The 21,810-nt window shown below is 44.1% G+C and overlaps 1 protein-coding gene across 5 annotated transcripts in view; it reads left to right on the forward strand.

Annotated features, from left to right (window-relative positions):
- Positions 1–386: 386 nt before the first annotated feature.
- Tim23 (translocase of inner mitochondrial membrane 23) overlaps positions 387–21,810 on the forward strand; it is a 185,882-nt gene continuing 164,458 nt past the window's right edge. For 4 of the 5 annotated variants that reach the window (XR_016290779.1, XR_016290778.1, XM_089581532.1 and 1 more), the window contains exons 1-4: positions 390–603; positions 4,257–4,315; positions 7,346–7,439; positions 13,463–13,550. Coding sequence is in view for 2 of the 5 variants with exons in the window: in XM_089581532.1 (XP_089437658.1) it covers positions 534–603; positions 4,257–4,315; positions 7,346–7,439; positions 13,463–13,550 (311 nt within the window). In the remaining 3 variants the exon portion in view is untranslated. Of the gene's footprint in view, positions 604–4,256; positions 4,316–7,345; positions 7,440–13,462; positions 13,551–21,810 lie in introns of all 5 variants that reach the window. The other variant, XR_016290780.1, reaches the window with a different exon arrangement.

The following is a 21,810-nucleotide window of genomic DNA, read 5'->3' on the forward strand; positions in this document are numbered from 1 at the left end:
ATGTGCAAAAAGGTTAGTTTCTAAATATTAATATTTAGGAACTCCAAGGCTGCCGATATGGAAGGAAGGCTCCTCCATGTTATCTATGCGCCGACGTCGTCGTCATTTCTTGAGCGGTACCGGAGACGGGCGGGTGGAGCCGTCGCGTCGTCCCGAAACGAAAAACTCATCCAGTGACGAACAGCGAATGAAGCGCCATGATCAACTGTGGCGAACGTGTAAAGCGAGTATGTATAAAAAAAAAATTAATTATTTTTTGCGTCACGTTTAAGAACTAATCAATCAGAGCTTCTTTAAAAAAGAAAGAAACATTGTTCAATTACTGTTATGACTTTTTTTTTGCGCATCGAAATGAGAGATTCTTGCGATCCTCGTGACCACGGTGCAAGTGACGCAATTCCTTTTCCGTCGCCCGTCGTCCCCACGCGGTTCTGCGCCATTCATCGCCCCGTGATGACTTTAGCGCATTAGGATCAAAAATAAGCTCAACAGTGACTTAACATTACTATTCTTGAACCGCAGAAACGTTGTCTATGGACCGCCAAAGCGCTGGTTATTTCGGGGCGGCTTACCCGGCGATCGACCCTAGTTTCCAGATCCCAGGTACGTGAAATCGCTTCCTGTGCCGTGTGGGTTAGCGACCTTGCGCCCTTCTCGCAACGACGAACTGCGTGAATTGTCGTGCTTTGCCGAAATTTCGGCGTGTCCTTGCGTCACTTGTGTCATTTTGTGCCTTGTGCATGTAAGTTTGAAGTATTACTGTTTTCGGAACGTGGTGGTCATTGGGGGTTCAGATAAATAAAAAAATCCGTGAAAGCTGTCTAGCGCAGCGCGCCGCTTGGTCTAAAGGTAATGCTTTTCGTCAGATTGGTGCTGGTAATGCTTCTGCAGCTTTGCACAATAAAATATGAAATTTTCACTCTAGAAGTGCGGTGGGTATGAGCTGTGATGTGGTTCAGGACATGGGGGTTCTCCGCTTCTGCATTGCATTCAGCCGTACACCATTTCACAGGATTTCGTAATCTTTACTTTGTTTGCAATACCTTACTTTATAGGTGTAATTATATGAAATATGCAGCCAGCATTTGTTTAAGACATTACGCAGCGGTGGTCAGTTCCGAGCAGTAGCAGTACAAGAAAATTACAGGGGAAAAAAAAAGTGCATGTGTTGGTATGGATCGGATTGAAAAACCGGCAAAAACCGTCAGTGCTAAATATACACCACCACTTTAACAAGGAATAAGAAAAACTAGGAAAACGGAAAAAATATAATACTTAAACTCCGCGCGTGAAAAGTTTCCATACTATAAGTCTTGAGTCTCAGAAGCCAACCCATGTGACTAGTTATACATAGTTCACTCCAGGAAAATGACCGCAATGGTCGACATTGCAATGGTCAACACTGCAACTTACACTGTACACGCTCAAAGATTTTTGACTGCTTCAGTTCATCACTTGCTCACAGTTTTAACTACACATGATTTGCCCTAGTTCATGTGTTGTTGAGACCCTCCAGCTGAGGGAATGGTTGTGTTGAGGTTTAATTTTTTTTTCGCAGTTATGCTACATTGTTCCTTTTGCCGACTTCACTGAGCTTGAAAAATTGCACATTTACATTTTCTTTTACCTATTATTTCTAGGTATGTTCGCCGATGCCAGGGTTTGAAATATGCTAATGCAAATGAGTTATGTGGAGATATGGAGGCAGTATAAAACGAGCCAATATTTTCATAGCACCAGCATCAGCCTGAGGCTCTGATTTATCTCTCTATCCCCACATATTGTTAGATTGACTCATTGTACCACGTAGCATAATGTAATGTGCATTAACCGATGGTACCCGCAGAAAGTTCTTCAGTTGCTAGCATGAAGGGAGCACAATATGTGTAAGTGCTGACCAAATGCTATTACGGGCTTTTCAACATGCTCACGGTCATAGAGTTTCTTACTATTACCTAGAGGGAAAGCTGGCGAGCCGTCTATGGGAGTTTGCATAGAGGCCCCTCGTGACCACTTCAGCCACCATGGGCGCTCAAAGCATCATGGGGTGGTGAGCTACTGACTGCAGAACTACAAATTTTGGCCAAGAAATAATGCAAAAATAAAGCTGTTCGATAAATACGAATGTCCTAACATTCAATATCCTGTCTGTAAATTGCAATAAACGAGCAGAAAAGCCTTTAAGTGCAAAGTTTGCCTAAAATAAGAGACGACTTGCTCTACTATTGGCCAAGTATTGAACATTATAAAAACTAATATTTCGTGCTCAACAGGCGCGCTTTTAAAAGGAAATATGTTTTAAAAAAAAATTTAGTTGCTTAAATACTTCAAAAGGTTTTCTAATAACATTTTGGAAAAGTGAAACCTTTTATTGGCGTTGTGTGTCGTTGCGGTTGCACTACTAAAGTTTTTACACTCTGCATTCGCGCGAAAGTCGTCTGCGCACACACGAACAGCGTTTTCGGAATGAAACATCTCAGTAGTGCCACTCCGTGTTCCCGAAAAACTACGACTGTCTCGCAACAAGTAGCTCACCGCCCCATGATGCTTTGAGCGTCCATGGTGGCTGAAGTGCAGCGCCGCCAGCTTTCCCTCTAGGTAATAGTAAGAAACTCTATGCTCACGGTAGCTTTTGAACATCCTCCCCACCAAGTTTTGGTCATTTGTTCCAGTGCTCGACTTGCCCTGTTTTTATGCATAACATGTTGGCAGGATTCAGCCACTGCCGTAGCTCAGTTGGTAAGGCACCGCACTTGAAATTCAGAGGTCGTGGGTTCAGATCCCACGGATGGCATGTGGTTGTTTTTCTTCTGCTTTTATTATTCTCCTATTGATAAAAGTACATAATAATAGAAAAAAGACATCCCCTATGCTCCTTGGTTTCGGTGACTGCTGGCTTCCAACATTTATGTTGGCAGGATGACAATTGCACTGCTGCTTTCAGGCAGCATCTGTGCAACATGTTTCTCTTCTTTTCCGTTATTCCCTTCCTTGAACTCAGAAACAATGTCAGCGAATTTGTGTCCATGATGTCATGAGTGCCAGGGTGGTGTGTTGTAGCTTTTGTGGTGTCAGTGTTGGTAATCCCAATAGGCAACAATACACATTTCCTCTGTTCTCCTAGTAATAGATGGAGTAGAAATTCTGTGAAGCGCTCATGAGGGAAGCTGCTTGCCTCACTGGTGGAAGGTAGCCTTGATTGCTGGAATTAGTTGAGTAGTAACTGTTGTGTAATTAATCGCCTCTTGTTGCAGCATCCTGGCTCTAAAAAGGCTTCATGTTCTGTCAAATTGATTTTTTCTGCACGAATCAGTGAAAGAAGCAGTTTTGAGCTTAAAGTATGGCCATATGTATCGAACTAATTATACTGTTTTGGTGTTAAAGTTTTCAGTGCAGTGTAGGTAGACTGTCTTTGACAAGTTAGTTCAATTTTGTAAATGTTTCTAGTCTTTGGCTCGTTAGCATGGGTTAGTTTTGAATAACAGTGTCTGCTTGGAAGTAATAAAGCTGTGTGAAGATGGCTAAATTTTCTGTACGAGCCCTGGAGAAACACCTAATGGAGGGTCCCAGTAATGAAATATTTAGGGTGTATGCTTTGATATTTTGCCCTCTGTCATGTGACACTGCAGCTTTAACAATTGCCATGCAATCTTTAAAGCTGCAGTGTCTTGTTGTAGTAAACATCTTATTTTATGAACAACCTCAATTGTCAGTGCTTGGAGGTTGGTCAGGGGAAATTAGACAATTTTGAGAAGCTCAGTGTATGTTTAAGGTACACCTGCTCCTTCAGCCACTTCTTTTCAGTAGCTTCTTGTATGTTGCCTGGAAGAAAAGGAAAAATACTACTAGTGAAAATTGGCCTTTAGAGGTGTTTTGGTAGTAGATGAATGAACAGAGCCAGCATTTGAGTGGCATAAAGTGTGTCCATGTAGGTAGGAATCTGTTCATTCTGCCATTGGTTTTGTATGTGTTTTCAGGAGAGTTTTGAGGCAGTACAATGACAGCCATGCAGGCACTCCCTCCTGTTACCACAGGTTTAAATTCAGTGCATTCAAAATTTTGGAATGAAGGGGCAGGTGTAGTAGTTGTGATGTTGAACCATAAGTGTTGTTGCATTGCTCAGTGCGAGCATAACTTCTGTGTGTGTTATATACAACATGCATTTTCAGTTCATCTGTTCTAGCCACCATCATTCGTATTATGTCTTCTGTGAATTTTCTGCCTGGGTTTGTTTTTGAACTATGCTTATCTTGCAGGTGGGCAGAATGCACCAGTGTCACCTTACCTGAACTTCGACCCAGCCTATATCAATGCGGTAGGCACCACTACTTTATTAATTTGGGCAAAGAAGTAGCTTCTCATCGGCTGGAAAATAGCGTGTTGCTTAGTGTTACTGACCTTCTCATAAATTGCTTCCTTTTGTTATGGTGTAGTGGGGCAATCGAGCTGTAGAAAGCTCGAAAGATGGTCCCCCTAAAACAGTTTATTCCTGTGTAATGATTTACTTAGATTTGCAGATGTGAAGTTTCAAGATAAGGTAGCAAGCTGTGAAGGAGGGTGTGAAGCACTGAGACTGGAAGGTTAGGTGGCAGGAGTGAAGTCCTGAAACAAGCCACTGTGGTGGCTCAGTGGTTATGGTGTTCGGCTGCTGACCTGCAAGATGCAGGTTTATCCTGGCCGCGGCGGTTGCATTCCGATGGAGGCGAAATGCCAGAGGCCCATTTACTGTGCGATGTGAGTGCACGTTAAGAACCCCAGGTGGTCGAAGTTATCCGAAACACTCCACTATGGCGTCCCTCATAGCCTGAGCTGCTTTGGGATGTTAAACCCCTGAAAACCAAATCGAAGTCCTCAAACAGGGTTGCTCTAGCCAAGCAGGGCAATGCGGATGCCAGATTCTGGTGGAAAAATACATTCCTGTTGCACAACTTGAGTTCATTCCATGTGATTTTAGTTTTTGCTTGGCTCCATCATGGTTTTGCATTCGTAAAGGAAGTGAACATTGCAGTCCTGGAGTTTCACTGTCAGAGTGAAACTTAAAATCGCCAAGTGCAGTTCGCTGAGAAACTAAAGCTGGCATAAATTATTTTTAGTGGGCCTTTAGTTTACGAATGTCATGAAAACTGTGTGTATTGGTAGCAAATGCTATGTTGGAGGCAGTTATGTGATACAAGTTTCAAGTTGACACTATGACAGTGGTATGGCATACGGTATTGGTGTGGCATACAGTACAGTGCATGGTATACAGTATGGCATACTGTATTTCTGTATGGCATACAGAAATACAGTGCACTCTTGTTAATTTGAGATCTCCATTTGAATTTCCGGTTTATTTGAACTAGTGCTTTGGTCCTCAATAGTGCTTTGGTCTTGTTGAGTGTGCTTAGAAACCTCCCATTAATTTGAACTCTGCATAATTTACACAAATTTTTTATCCTCTTCGAGCATGAATTACAGAGTCTGAGAGGAAATAACATATGTACAGTCAGGGACAAAAATCTCCGGACCACGTGTTCCTCAAACGAAGCTTATAGCTCTACTATCAGGCAGCGGCTGGAGACCGCACTTGTGGAGATGAAAGAACAAAAATTTAACTTTTACCTTCGCAAGTGTGGACTCGAGCCGCCGACTAATAGCAGAGATATCGACTTCGTTAGAGGAACACGTGGTCCGGAGACTTTTGTCCCCGACTGTACCATAAGTGTCAAATGAAACATGAATAGGGTAACTGTAACGTGAACTCGAGAGCACAGAATATTAGCTAAGTGATACATTGTGTGCATATTTCATGGACCCTCTTGCCGCGGACAATATCCTAACATTACATTTGTGAACACTGTCTGATCATTGTTTGTAATTTGGCAATTGACCGAGCCTTTCTGACCCATTTCTCGCGTCCTTTCATTGTACTCGAAAAGGTTCTTCGTGCATTGCAGAAGCAGGTGCAGAAAGGACTGCAAAAATTCGTGTATAAAAACAGAACTTATTTTAGTTACATTGATAATTTAAGGAGAGGAAAAGGTCTCATTTCATTTTTCCTGTGATGACATTGGGTGTTAACTGATCAGTGTAGTGCTTTCTTTATGTACGCATAGGGGAAACTTAGTTTCTTAGTTGCCTTATTGGAAATGCTCACATCTCATGGTGTAGCCATGATTTTCTGCATTGTTATTCTGACATTCATGTGCACAAGTGCTGTGCGCAGTTTAGATGTGGTTATAGTAGGGGCTGTATCTCTTCCCATTGTCCTTGGGGTGCAAGTAGGGTTGAGAGTCTGTCTTCTCCTTCAAACTTTTGCTTCTTTTCTTATGTTTATTTTTTTTGTTTATTTTGTGCCTCCGACTTGGTCAATTGGCTTCTGCATTGTCTGTGCACTACTTGTACTTTTCATCTTTATGAGTGTTAGAGGCAGAGTGGCAAACAACGCCCCAGAAGTTCTTTTCACTAGGTTCCACTGTTCCTTTTACTTCCTGTTTGAAAAGTTATAGAACAGGTGCTCATTACATGGTGGTTAGACTCTGTTGCTGTGAGCGTCACTGCCAAGCTTCATGGCCATAAGTGATGGGCAGTGCTTAAACTTCACACTTAAGTTGCATAATCGTGCATGGTATGCAGAGCTCATCGAGTGCAAATGTAAGGTCTCCTTTATTTCTTATGTCATTCATCGTGACATAATACTGCAACTGGTGTTGAGGGGCCAGGGCTGCTGCTCAAAGTAGCAGTGGGAGCCACATTGCCACAGTCAACAGTAGCAGCTGCGGCATTGGCAGGCGGGATGAGGCTTTTGGGTCCTCAAGGCAAGGGAAAGTAGAGGAAAGTATTCAAGTTGAGGGAAACGGGAGGAGGCTAAACATTGTAAATTTCATTTCACCATTCCTGCTGTGCATTTAGGAAAAATTCCATTTTAACATTGTTGGTAAGGTGCCTTAGAGTCTTCAGGGATTTCTTATGACTGATGAGGTACTGGCTCGGGCCCTAATTTAGGAATGGAGTGTAGACCTTTCCCAGCCAATCACCAAAGTATTTTGGGTTGATGGTAGTGAGGTGTCAGTGCTCTAGGCTGCCAGCATTTTGTAAAATAGCCACTGTTTGTATAGTTCTTTCAAAGTCCCTGTATGGTGCTAGGAGCAAATGTAGGAAGTGTTGTTATTAGATAAGTTGCATTCTCTTTGAAATTTTATCAGTTTGTCATGGAAGGTTGCAGCTTATGTGTGTTTTTGCTGTGCTTTGTTGTCTTAAGTTGCAGCAACATTACTGACAAAGCTTGTGTAAAGCTGTAATAAACTTACTTTGTGTCTCGTGCTCAAAAACTTTTGTATTTTTTATATCATGAACTTTGGTGCAGGGTGGACCAGAATGGATTTTTCCAGAGGGTGCATCACGGCAACGGGGACGCTTTGAATTGGCATTCTCTCAAATTGGTGGTTCGGTAATGGTTGGTAAGTACACTCGGACATTGACACCATGCTGCTGCCATTTCTGTACACCTTAGCGTCAAAACAGTGTAATGAATTATTGGCAGATGGTGTATTTTGTGTGCACAATTAGGATTTACAGGTGCAGACAGAAGTAAACGGGGCGCACCGTTTTGCTTTCGTTGCTTCTGGGGCTCAACTGTGCCCCGCTGTCGACCAAATGTGTTCGAAACACTCGATGTACCGCCCCAGGTTCAAGTTCGTTTAATATAGTTACCATTGATTTTCGCCTCGCTCCTACGAGGCGCTGACGCAGCAGCTATGCACGCAGCTTGTCTGTCTCTGCTGCAGCACACTGCTCCTGTACTAGAACTTGCTCTAGCTGGTGAGCTTAAAATTCGAGGAAACCGCTGCTTCCAATGCTTTTTGCAGTGTGATCCAGCGTCACAAGGATAGTGACTCTGCCCCTGAAGGTGCTGGATGCTGCTGCTGGGTTGCAATGCGTATACTGTCAACGAGACCGATGCCTAAATGTAACCCGTAGCAGTGAGGCACATATAGGAGGTATTCACATGACGTCATCCGCAAGGGGCGCTAGCGGCCGGCACGGCATTCGCCATGTTGGTGGTCGCGCGCGCGGCCGCCGCAGCCAGCCGCAGCGTTAAATAGCCGGTGATGTGTGAAATGTGAGTGTATTTCGCGTCTCACCATAGATAATTACTGTCCGGCCCGTAACACCGAGTTACTGAGAGGGTGTTCCGGGAACTGCGCGAAGCAGAAAAGAGCGGCCACGCTCGAAAGGTTCCACTTTGTGAAAAGGTCGGCCCGTAAGAAAGCGGAGGCGCCGGCGCTGTGTGAGACGTACGTACGTACAGGACAGCTGCCGCGCGTTGAATTCACCGGTATCGAGGCCCACCTTGTGCACGGCTTAAGTTTGCTGGCAGGCCAAGGAATTAAATGATATAAACCTATGAGAGGGTGCAATTACTTGACAAGCGGGTGAGTCCAAGAGCCGTGCTGGGGGTGCCGACGTCCGCGGTGCCGGCGGCTGAAGTGCCGTTTTTGAAGAGGTGAGTAATTCGAAGGGTCTGTTCACTTAGCTGTAGCTTAACTTGTCATCTCTATGTACCGAAAGTGACGTTACTACTGAATCTAGCGGAATGGCTGCACACTGCGTTGCTGCGAAAGCGCTAGACTTCTTGTGCATACGAAGCAGCGCTTCGTAGCCACAATCAAAACTGCAAAACATTCTCGCTGTGTCTGCCGTTCGTGCTGCGAGTGCATGGCAGTATTTGTTTGACCGTTCTGTCGTGTAAATAAGGCAGCTATGACGCTTTGCCTTTCTGCTAAAAGACCGTCTGAGAAGCGTCAGCAGTTCGCGGACTACAGGCGCTTGAATTATCAATTTCTGCGGTGGCAGTTTTGGAATTTCGGCAGTTAATCGTGCTGTTTATCCACGATGTGCCCTGCATGACTAGCTGAGAGTTATCAACTGATATTAAAAGCTGCAAGTCGTGTACATTCTTGCGAGCACCGCAGCCGGCCAGTTTTGCTGCCGAGTTGAGGCAGCTCGATTATATCACAGCGCAGAAGAATTCTGCTACAAACTTCATGCACAATACGCGCTCCACAAAGAAAAGTGGTCGCTGACGTATTCAACAACGTACAAATATGTTACGGATCACAAACAGTTCGGCCGGGTACCTCACGGCGCACCGTGGCACCACGCGAGCTGGCCTGAAACGACCGCAAACATGGCGCGCTTGCCGCGACGACGCTCGCGCCGTCTGGTAGCGCGGCCTCAGTGAATACCTCCTATAGCTCGGACAGAGGAGTTACAGTCGTAGGCTGGTGTCATGTCGTGGGTCATTCTTGTATTAGTGGGTAGACACGGGCACGTATGCGGAATTTTGCACGCCGGCACACAACAGTGACTCACCGTTGCCAAGGCTGTCACGCGAGGAAGTGAGACTGCGGCTGCTTATAGTCACCCTAAAATCCAAAGTGGCATGCAAGGTGATTACCCGAGCTTTGCTCCGCACATGACAACACGATACACAGTGCGCTGTCGCTGTGGTGATAAGGTAAGGTGATTAGAGCAGGTTCCAGTACAGGAGCAGCGTGCTGTAGGAGAGACAGACAGACAGCATATGCATTGCTGCTTCTTCGGGGCCTCACAGGAGCCAGTCGAAAATCAGTGGTAACTATAGCAAACGAGCACAAAACTGTGGCGATGTGTCGAGTGTTTCGAGCACGTTTGGTTGGTCGCGAGACACAGTTGAGTCCCAAAGGCTATAAAAGTTAGAAACATGCGAGCTATGTGCGGCAGAAACGCGCCTCAGCTGTCCGAGACGAAGTTAGCACTGCTCAAGCGGGCTGTGCCATGTCAAGGCAGCGGTCTGTGCATTTTGAAATGCCTGCTTGCTACAAAGGGCGTGACCATCTGTTCATAATCATCATTCGCACAAGACTGGCGCTGGCCAAATGCAAGGCAAGCGGAGCAATGGGAGTGCCACGCCGGTCGGATGTGTGCTCATGTGCGTGGCGCTTTTCATCTTTCGCCCAGCCTGGCTAGTTAGTGCTGACATGCGGTTTTTTCTTGTGCGACGCGCTCCATTTACTTCTGTCTGCACCTGTGTCAGACTAGGAGCTTAGAATATCACAAAACCTTTTTAAGACAGTCCATCATGTGTCAGGTACCATATTTTGGTTTTTGCTTTTATGTTGGGAGTAAGAAAAACGGATACTTTTATTATTTTTTTTCGAACCTCATCTAGAAAATTCAATTCTTTTGTAAACATTTGGAATTGAGGCTTAGTTCTTTTGTATTTAAAATAAAAAATTCTGTTGTAAGTGCAATTCAGTGGTAAAGTTTGCAGATTTGTCAACTAAATGAGAAGTTAGAAAAGGACATATAAAAATGTGTTATCACTGTGTATGTGCTTGCACATGTATACTGGACATTCTTTCTAATTGTTGAATAAGTACTGCTGTGGATGTACAAAAAAAAAAAATACTTTTTGTACATAAATAACATTGTTTACACTTTCTGTGAGCCTTTGCATTGGGGGAATAAAGAAATGAGCTGTCAGTCAGTGGAGTTTTCACAAAACATAACATAAATGTTGAAGCAGTGTTTTTCTGCATGCTGCTGTAGAAAGCTTGAGATAGTGTGACTTGACATTTCCAGTAGGTTCCAAATTTCAGCTACACCCTTGTCCATTTTTTACTGGCTGTCATTACAAGAAACAAAGTGACTTGACTTTGTATGTACACACTGCCACTGTAATGACTGTGGACTGCTCAGTTCGTGTACAGAGCATGTTTGTTGAAGTCTGTGGTTTGAAATACGGTCGAACCCGAATATATCGAATTCCAAAGGGATTGCGAAATAGTATGATATATAGATAATTCGACATATAAAAAATGGCAGTAGAAAACCTTTTGTGTAACTTATAAGCTAGAATGCATTGCACCCACGCTTGACGCTTCTTTGCAGTGGTCTGCTGCCTGCCGATGTGCTGGCAGTGCACCGCTTGCTGCAAATTCGATGCTTCTCATCGAATTTGCAGTGGAAGATAGTTTGATCCAGTTACCAGTAAAGTGTAAATGTAATAATCTCAATAAATCTGAGGTATGGTTGGTTTCACTAAATACCGTATAAACGCTTGTAAGGGCCACACCCTGTTTTCCCGAAGGAAGTATTAAAAAAAAAAAAGGTTTGTGTAAGGGCCGCACCCGAACTTTCCATGACTCACGGAGGAATTGCCTTCTAAATGCACGTGCTGTGGCCTCTGCGATCAGCTCCGGCTGCGAGCAACGGTGCGCTTGAACGCTAAGGCCGTGCACGCGTTCAAGCTACACGGCTGGGACACGGCAAGCGTGCAGTGAGCAGGAAATTTGACGTGGCCGAGGAGTACGTCCGACGGTGGTGCAACCAAAAGGATGCATTGAGGAACACATGCTGCAAAAAGCGCGCCTTCTGAGGCAAGCTGTGCTAGTTTCCCGTACTGGAAAAAGAGCTGCTCTGCCATGTGATGGAAGTGCGGAACAACGGCTACGCCTTGACGGCGGATATGCTGCGCAACTTCTTGAGGGATGAGCGTGCACCAGAGCACACCGCCAGCTCGGAGTCGGAAGACTCTGTGAGTGACGACTAAACTCAGAATAAATGCTGCTCATTCCCTTATTGGCGATTTTACTTAAAACAAAATTTTTTTTTTCCACGTTGCGTGTATGGGTCGCACCCCGAAAATTGGCCCTCGAATCCGGAAAAAAAAGTGTGGCCCTTACTTGCGTTTATGCGGTAAATAAATATCTAATGTACTGCTGAATGTGCGTTTGATATACGCGAACAATAGGGCTATACATTAGCATGGAATTTTCAAGGAGATGTTCTGACAAGTTATTGGACTGCATTACTGATACCAAAACTGCATTGTCTTACTTTACAGACATTCGTTCATTTTTACACACAGTCACGATATCTCTACCCACACTTTTTCTGCTTACTCAGAGGTCAGAGGTTTGAAGAAACTCATTTGAGGTTTGACGATTCCAGTAGGGACAGTGATGTACTGCTGTCTTGATTGCCTCTGTTGCCTTTTATTGTTGTCCTAGTGTTTCATCCTTTACATATCCAAACAGGTAAAACGCCATGATGGCTCAGTAGTTATGGTGTTCGGCTGCTGATGTGAAAGGCATGTGATTTCAATCCTCGCTGCGGCGGTTGAATTTGGTGGAGACAAAATGCTTGTGCTGTGCTATGTTGGGTAGTTGAAATTATCTGAAGCCCTACCACTGTGGTGTCCCTCATAGCATGAGTTGCGGATGTTAAACCCCATTAAAAAAAAAAAAAAAACATATCCAAAGAGGTGCAGGTCCGAAGGACCCAGATCATGATAGTAGGGTATATGCGGAAAAGCTTCTCATCCGATTGCGTCGGTTTCCTTCATTGTTGTCAGTCTGCAAGATGACTTGCCTTCGAAGTTGCTGAATTGCGCAGTGGAGCTTGTTGAGAGTTTTTTTAATATAAACAAGTCACATTAATGGTTTGCTCAGGTTCAAGCAGTCGATCAAAATCTAACCCGTCATATGCCAGAAGATTGTATCCATGGTCCTAGCAGCTGTTGATGCTTTCTTTACTTCCTTTCATAGTGGAAAGTTTGAGTGATGCCTTTATGTACTTTGCCGTCCATGTTCAGAATGGTACAACCAGCCTTTTTCATGGGTCACAATACTGAGCAGGATATCATATCTTCACTTTGATGCCTTTGGGGGAGTTCTGCAGTGACGGTTTCATACTGAGCTTTGTGCTCCTTGGCTAGCAAGTGCGGTAACCAGTCCGCACAAATCTTGTGGCAATCTTAGCTTTCATTCATTTCCTGGCCTGCGTTGGGCTGAGTTTTGTGCAACACAGCTATTTTCTTTGATGGGTTGATCAGCAGTCAATCTCTTTTTTGACTTCTCCCAAAAGATTCTGGTTCAGTCCCGGCCGCGGCGGTTGCATTTCGATAGAGGTGAAATGCTAGAGGCCCATGTACTGTGTGATGTCAGTGCACATTAAAAAATCCATGGTGGTCGTAATTGTCTGGAGCCCTCCACGTCTGAGGCGCTTGAGGACAGTAAACCCCTGAAAACCAAACCCAATCTTTTTGGCTTCTGTAGAGGCTGTCAGAGGGTGAACACTCTGATGCTGATTTTCATTGCTTGTCTGAACATCTCTGAAAGGTCTCTCCCATCTCTTGACACTGCGAACACTCATCCATGGATCACCAAACTTGCACTGAAGCAGTTGGTAAATTTCCGCTTCTGTAATTTCCTCCATGACGAGAAATTCTGTGACCATGTGGGAAAACGAAAAGCCGTGGACAGTCATTTTATGTCATGTACTGATGGATAGTTGATGCTGCCTCTTGATGCCAAATGACACTCATTGGTTTCCCAGGAGAGATGGTAAAGTGAATGTCTTAGAGGTATTCAGCAGGCTGATTTGTTTGCCCTGTCTTTGGAGAAGTTCTGTTTACATAGTGGTGCATCTGTTACAGGGGCAGCCTTTGGAGGAGTGACAGGGTTCTACAGGGGCCTCCGGGAGACCAGTCTTGCAGGACATACTGGCAGTGTACGGCGCACTCAGTAGGTGGACTCGTATTGTATTTTTTGCCCTCAGTTGCTCTAGCAAATGTTTTGGCTACTATTTCCGAGAAACCTTTTATTTTCTGTTTGTTAGTTTATTTTTCTTTCTTGTGAAAGAGGGGCATTTTTCCTACAGAAGTTAATGAATCATGAGCACCTAATGTTTCAGAAAGTTCACACGCACATATCTGTCAGCATTGATTTGGCATAGATATCAAAAATTGGTGAACACAAGGGCAAACAATAAAGTTATGCCAAGTCTTGAGGCCCTTTAGTATAAGTGGTAACCAAAGATCTGACGTATGTGGTGCATGATATCAAAAATTGGTGAACACAAGGGCAAACAATAAAGTTATGCCAAGTCTTGAGGCCCTTTAGTATAAGTGGTAACCAAAGATCTGACGTATGTGGTGCATGAGCTCACAAGGGTAAACTTCAAAGTGAAAATTCCGTTCTAAGGTCACATGAAGGTGGTGGTGGTGGTAGTGGTTTATTTTGGCCGCGGCAGTTGCTGTCTAATATCTTAAGCACCCGAGCTGCAGCCAGTGAAAGGGAGAGGAGGATAGCGAGATGAAGTGTAGAGGGGAGCGATAGCAAGAAGGGACCGGGGAGAGCTTTGTACACTGTTTACAAATACAAAAGTAATCAAGTTCGCGCTGCTCGCACGCAAATGTCCAAGCTTTGTCCGAAAATAAGTGCGCATGAGTGGCCACTGTGCACAATCATTTACAGAAGATTAAATAAATTGTATATACATAGCCACATGCACGTAGCGTCCTGTATTGAGGTCACATGAAGCAGTAGAAAACTGCAGGTAGTAAAGGCAATCCTGTGCAAATGAAATTTATGTAGGCACCAAGACGTTTTATCGAGTGATTTTATGCTGCTTGCACATTACACACACACCTTATACGAAACGTCATGGATACGAAACAAGGAAAGCTTTTTGAGAACTGCCTGTGGAGGAGTGTTTATGGTAAACCAGATATTATTTTCATGCACAAAACTTGAGAAATCAAGAAAAAATATTTCACAGTATTCCACAGCGAATACATTCCTTTCCAGCCCATCTCCACTTAGGGGAAACTGCAAATGTACTATATGTGTTGAGAGTCTTTAGGTTCCTAAAGAAAGGAAATGTGTTACACTAATTTGAAAAATATTTTATCCTTTAGTGCAGTTCAGACGTGGCAGTAATTTTCTGCAATCAAATGACAGTAACTTAATTACATTTTTGGTAATATGTAATGTAATGAATTACTTTTTGCCAGTAATTTAGCAGGGAAATAATTAATTACTTTCAGAATTACTTATATTAAAAAATGCACCACTGCACTTTGTTTTGGCAGAGCTTTAGTCTATCGTTTGCCAGGTCGGGCACCTCGAAAACAGAAGCGCCATGTGAAAAGCCTGGTTGTAAGAGTAAGTTGTAGAAGAGTAAGTTGCACATGCGGTTGAGTGGCGATGTGCGCGCAGATGTTAGCTGCCACCTTAGAACGAGGTAAAGAGAAAGCTACAGTCAAACCTTGATACTATAACGAACACGGATATTACGAATTGTTGGCTATATTGAACTCTCTTAAATATTTTTGACAAAATGTTTATATACTTTATACATCGAATACGGTTGGCCGTGAAACTGATATATCAAACTGCCCAGTGCCAAACGGTGCCCATTTGGATGGTAGGCGGCAGGCTTCACCGCACTGCACAAGCAACTGGTGATGCAGGAAGCATTAGCTCCAAGGTTTGCGCTTTTGTCTCGCACTTGCCAACAGTGGCGTGTAGGGTTGTAGTCCTGCAGTCCTCATGCGTTCACGCCTTTGGCATCCATCAACAGTGTCCTGGAAGCAGGTTGTTGTAAGCTTGCAGTAACGACCCAGCGCTCATGTCGGCTGTCGCGGAGGTGGTGAAAACGGCGATAGCTTTCGCTCTGGTGTACCGCTTTCCACGCGACACGGCTCTTGTGCGGGGAAGCCACCATAGCTGCCGCTTATGGGGAGACTCGGGTCTTGAAATGAGCATTTCTATAATTAAAGATATCGTAATGAAATTAGTTGTGTATGAGTTTTTGTCCTTCCCGTTTTCAAAAATATAATTTGTTTCAGTATACCTCAATTAGTTCCAATATTATAGAAAAATAACTGAAGCCTAATTAGTTAAATTCTTATGGGTCGTTAAGACACTTTCTTTCTACATTTCTTGATTTCGATTGAAATGGGACTGTAGGTAAATACCTACCATCTGGAGCTATGCTAATTACAATGCTGGTTAAGTACATCATATAAAAATGTTAAATTTTGTCCAAGCACCAGGTGGCATTATGGTTCACAAAATTTTAAATGTTTGACTCAGCCAAATAAAAACAGCATAGATCAGTAGCTTAGTTCTTTCTTAATTCAACGGTATAAGATTAAATGAAATTGCACCATAAAAACATTATAAAGACTTCCGTAAGGCTCGTCATGTTGGCAAAAAACAAAGCGCTGAGAAAATCTCTTTTGAAGTGTGCCAGCCATTTGGAGGTTTTGTAAAGGCCCCCAAAAACAGCAGAATGCGGTTGTTTAAAAAAAAATTCACAGTAGTGAGTAATACCAGGGGAAGGGGCCCAGCTTACAAACAGAACCAAAATGGCAGCCATTGGGGATGCGGTCGTGGGAAGCAACGGGTGGAAAGTCCTGCCGCATATCACCCCGAAATCGCCGCTCCCGGGCTTTGTAGGCGTGAAATGTATGGATATTTTAGTAGTTGGAGGTGGAATTTAAACCTTGAAGCTTTTCAGGCAGGAACTTTAGAGTGTATGTCATTTTTTCAGAATCGAAATTTTCACATTTTTTGATCATTTCAGGACCCGCGTCTTCCCTTAACCTGCGCTTATGGTGCTGTGTGGGAAAGCCAACCTAATGCGCTTTCGAAACACTGCTGAAACCTGGGGAAAACGTCTCTCTGTTTCTTTATGTTTCTTTAGTAAGGATGCCTGAATTGCTGTTCCTCCACCGACTGAACTTTGTCCCTATTGCATGCATTTATGGTGAAGTTTTATATTACGAATTTCGGCTATATCAAACTATTTTACGAATTTTTACCTGTTCGCTGTAATGAGGCTTCATTGTACGCAGCTTCTGGCGGTTCATACGAACGCACCAATTCGCATTTTTGCAATTGTTAATTTGTATGCATGGATTTTAAAGCTTTCATCATGTACAAACCTGGGTTTTCCTAAACTGCATCAGCACTGTAATAGCATGGGGAAGGGCAGCTTCAGAGCAGAGCAAAAATTTCGACCTCCACTTTGCGGGTCAACTGCTCCGGTGATGCAGTAAACAGAGATTTAAAACGCTTGTAGGAGCTGTGTCTAATGTTCTGCTTTTTTGTGAGCGAAGAGTAAAATGTAATTACAGTTACTTTTTGTAAATAATTGTAATGTAATGTCATTACTTTCTGTGAGCAGTAATTGGTAATTTAATTTAATTACATTTTTTTTATGGAAAGCAATTACTAACTTAACTAGTACTTTTCAAAAGTAATTTTGTGATGTGTGCAGGGTTTCTCAATTTTTTTTGCCTTGGGGAATCCCAACAGCTTTTAGAAGACTCTGAGCAACCTTGCATGTTTTGGCTTCCATCCCTCCTTGTCAAACATGAATACAAAAAGGAGTGTGCAGACACATGGCATCTGAAGAAGTATACCCAGGTTAATTTAATAATGACCAGCTATACAGTGAAGCAGTCTGCAGTGAACAATTACAGTGTTATTAGTCCCAAAGTAAAGTGCGTAAAGGAAAGGTTGGGGTTGAGGTGTGCATTGGTTAGGTGCTTGGGGAACTCTAATAAGCAATGTAAGGAACCCTGGGGTTCTGTGGAAACTAGTTTGAGAATCCCTGCTTTAGTGTAACAAATATACATTCCTGACCGTGTGTTTGGTGCATGATACAGTTCAGCCTGCATATAAATGAATTCCTCGATATTACGAACTTTCTGGTTCCCGATGCTGCTCCCATTGACGTGTGTGTATTTGTGGACTCCACGTAACGAAAGTGTCTTGGCAGTTGACCTTGATACAATAAATTCGCTACGCTGACTATGTTACCTAGTGCTATGTTAATACTGCTGAACCATAATAAAGTTGAATGAAATAGGAATGTCCATCAATTGGAACGTGAACGATCGCAGTCAGTTAATGAAGTTGACAGTATGCGCCGTGTTCTAGCATCATCGGCCGCTGTCCACGGTGAACCCAGCAGTTTCTGCAGCTTTTGCTTTTTTATAGCATTGCACCAATTGGACCTACAACAATTCCTGTTCAAAAGCACCATTAAACACAGCAAGGCAGACACAGGATGAGGAGTCTCGGTGCCCCCCGCTGCCACTCGGTTGTTAGTGCGATTCCTGTCCACAGCGGAGACTATGCGAGAAGAGTCCTTCTCCTAGGGCAACGATGGCTAGGCAGACTGAAAGAGGGGACACATGGAAAGAGGCGGGTGCTTCAGGAGTCCCCGCCTGTCCCACTTGTTTGATGGTAGTTTTGAAAATGGCCTGATTAGAGTGGTGCACCATCTTGGTAGGCAGACTGTTCTCGTTGTATCCTTTCCTCACAGAAAATGAAGACCTATGAGAAAGAGCACTGGTTTATGGGAATATACAGCAAAACCCTGCTATATTGCATTCCTGGGTGCCGCATTTTAGCGGCTGCCGCATTGTTGTGAGCCAGTCTGGCTGTAACTCCCATAGAAACTCATGCTATACAAACTTGGCTGTTCCTGCTCCGCAGGGCATTCCCTTGCAAAGTATAGCAAGGAATTACAGGTGGGAAATTATAGCGTTGCAAATTATAGAGAAGGATGTCGGGCTGGCAACAAATAAAAAAGTAGCGGCGGATAACAATGTGCAATTTACATGCTGTTGTCTGCGGCTGCATTTTCTGGCTGGTTTTTTTCCTTTCGCAGTTCACGATAAACTAACGCCAGAGTTCAACTGTAAGCTTTTTCATAACTAATATGCCTGTTGAATGGCGGTCAGCTAGGTTGTTAACGGGTTTCAATAGCAAATGATAAATGTCAGGGCAGAAGAAAAGGCTTGCTATCTTCTATCATGACGCACATTTAGTGATGCCAGCTTGGTGTCTCAGTAGCTTGGCTTTAATATGGTTGAGTTCACCTTGCCGCCTTATTTTTGACCAATTTGCTTTGTTAGAAAAGTTAACTTGGTAAAGGTCCCAAACTCTGCATGCATGCTCCAGTTTGGGCTGGAGAACTGTTACATGCGTGTGTAATTTAACAGAAACTGGGATGACTTGTAGGTTATGTTGTACAGTAAAACCTCGTTAATTCGGACTTCAAGAGAGTGGGAAAAATGTCAGAATTATCCGAATGTCGAATTTCGAATGTCGTCCTCCCCCCCAAACTGCCAAAAACCGTTCACGTAAAACAAAATTCATTTAGTGAAACGCTGGGCAATAATCATCTTTTCCGATTAAAACTGCGTGACAACGCCAGTTTTTCACAGTTCCTTGAAATGCTTTAATTCGTGCATGCTATCTGGAGTGTCGGAAGCAGAACTGCTCCAATTAGTAAGGGTAACCATGGCTCCTCTCAGTGGGCAACGCAATAGCACTGGAGCTGCTTCGCATATGGCATTGTGTATAAGGCTTCTTCACCACACAAACGGTGAACAGCTTGTGATGAGTGCGGAGTTTCGGCATGCTGCAGAACTGAAATACTACATGGACAGAAACGAGGGAGGCATGCACCAGTGCCAGAGGGGCAAGATGCCTTCGAAAAACGAAACAAAAGACCAGTGACAAGGCAATCATTTTTCTAAACTTTGTGCAGCGATAGGCTCGGCTGGCTGGCTGGCTGGGTGGGTGGCTGATAGCCGCCGCCGCCGTCGGCTGGTGGCGAAGCTCTGAAAACTAAATTATGTGACTGGACTCTGCCTATCAATGGTTGCCTGCCGATCGGCAGTGTGCCTGCGATTGCGCACATGTCAGAGGGGCGTGGGAAACAATGTAATATGTAGGTCAGGCTTGACGATGAATATCTGGACGATTGCTTCCCTTGCTTGTCATACCTCGACACGGAGCCACTTCGGGAGACCGTCCGAATTAACCAATGCCAGCTCCTGGACATCCAAATAAACGAGCTTCTGACGCCATATACTTACATGGGCGGTTGGCGGTACACCGGCGACAGTCCAAATTATCCTAATTATCCAAGCTTTCAAATTAACAGGGGGCCCGCCGTGGTGGCTCAGTGGTTATGGTGCTCGGCTACTGACCAGAAAGACGCGGGTTTGATCCCGGCCGCGGCGGTCGAGTTTCTATGGAGGCGAAATTCTAGAGGCCCGTGTACTGTGCAATGTCAGTGCACGTTAAAGAACCCCAGGTGGTGGAAATTTCCGGAGCCCTCCACCACGGTGTCTCTCATAGCCTGAGTCGCTTTGGGACGTTAAACCCCATAAACCAAATCATCAAATTAACAGGGGTCGAATTAATGAGGTTGTACTGTGTATATCTTGCACTCAGTATCATTGGCCACATTACCTATATAAGCTGCCGAATGCAGGTTAGACCCGCTATTCGCGCTATGTATAGCTGTCTTATGTGCATATACTCGACAAAGTTTCAGAATAGCGAAAGCTTTGCACAGCTTTTATTTGCCATGAACATGTGGTGAAGTGTATGAGGACGATGAATTGGCGGTGAAGTTAGCAACCCCTTGCTTTGACGGATGCTGCCATGTTGCCCGACCCTGTTTATTGTTGGGGGCTGTGCTATTTTGTCAATTTTGGGTTAGCGGCAGCTGCTGATCCATGGATTCAACTGGCATTTTGGTTCTGCGCATGTGTGCTGGCAACTTGCTTTTCCGCTGTTCACCCAAGTGTTAGTGTCACCCTATTTTAAAACAATCTAATTGCAAGGTATGTAGATTAGTAGGCAGAAGGTGTTTCGGAAATGCATACAGTTTATTTAAGCACTGAGTAGGATTAATGGCAATGGAACAAAAATCAGGGGCTGTATTTTGGAATGATCCATTTCCTTTCCATCCCAATTGGTCCTCTGTTTGGCCGCTGTTCCCAGGGTAGTAGGGCATTCAGGCATATGTCATGCTGGTCATGGCAGAAGCATGGCTACGATGTCACTTGCTCGCACAAACGTATCTTGAGCCCATGTTACACTGGCCGCCCGGTGCTGACTCCCACGAATGACAGAGCACGGCTATGCATTTGATACGCATGACATAGAGCTTTATCGCCGCTAATTGGCAAAGAAACTGTCCACCATTTGTGTGGTGAATTTGGGGCAGCCAAACTGCAAGCGGTAGCACGAGGTTGCCTATATTTCATCTCGCTAGTTGTTTGCAGCACTTTTCTTTTGTCCAATCAAGGCTAAGAAAGACAACAAATATTTCTCTGAAATATTTGAGCGGAGTTGTGGCTATATTTTAAACAATTATTGCAGTAATTGAAAAGGTAGTTCAGGGTGGTGTTTTGAAAGTACAGAAAGAGTTTCATTCGCTGGTTAAATTAGCAGAAAAAGGCCACATGAACACAGCACTGCAGAGGCCTGCTGCGAAGTGGTGCACCACCATTCGTAAACACAGCGTCTGCTGAGGCGGCTGAGTCTCCTGTATGCAGCAGTTGGACATTGGTGCTCTCTCCTTACTAATGATGGAGCCACCATACTGTTGCTAGGTTTGAAGCTAGAAGCTCACCCTGAGAGCTGCTTGCAGCCCAAATAAGACTGCACAAAGAAAGGTAGGGAGGAGGCAGTGCACCTGGTTTCTCTAATAGGTGTATGTGGCCAAAGGCGTTGACAAAAGTCCTCTCTGCCACGACTTGGGACGGTGGTCATTGTCAAATTTACTTGACAACCATGGTTGCCTGCATAGGTGTGCCACGCAATTGAAGTTGCATGAATAAGGTCTATAGACAAACTGTTGTCAAAATATCAACAAATTACAGATCCAGCTAAAAACAAACTGGTTTTCGAAAGAGGTGATTATGAGGAACTTTATCAGCTGTCTTTCAGATTGACAAAGTGTCAGCATGCTTTTAAGATCCAGGCTATAAAGAGTATCCATAGAGCCTCATGTGACAGATCTTTTAGAGTGCCATGTGGGCATGGGTGCAAAGAGCTCCCACCAACTATAGACAAGTTCGACATTCTCTATTATTTATTAGATCTCAAGAAAAAAAAAAAAGAAAGCCTTTTCGTTGTGATGAGCCCTTCATGATGGTGGCCTATCAGTCTCTCAACGGTG

Source organism: Amblyomma mixtum, chromosome 3 (assembly GCF_055824585.1).
Source record: "Amblyomma mixtum isolate Tamu chromosome 3, ASM5582458v1, whole genome shotgun sequence".
NCBI lineage: Eukaryota > Metazoa > Arthropoda > Arachnida > Ixodida > Ixodidae > Amblyomma > Amblyomma mixtum.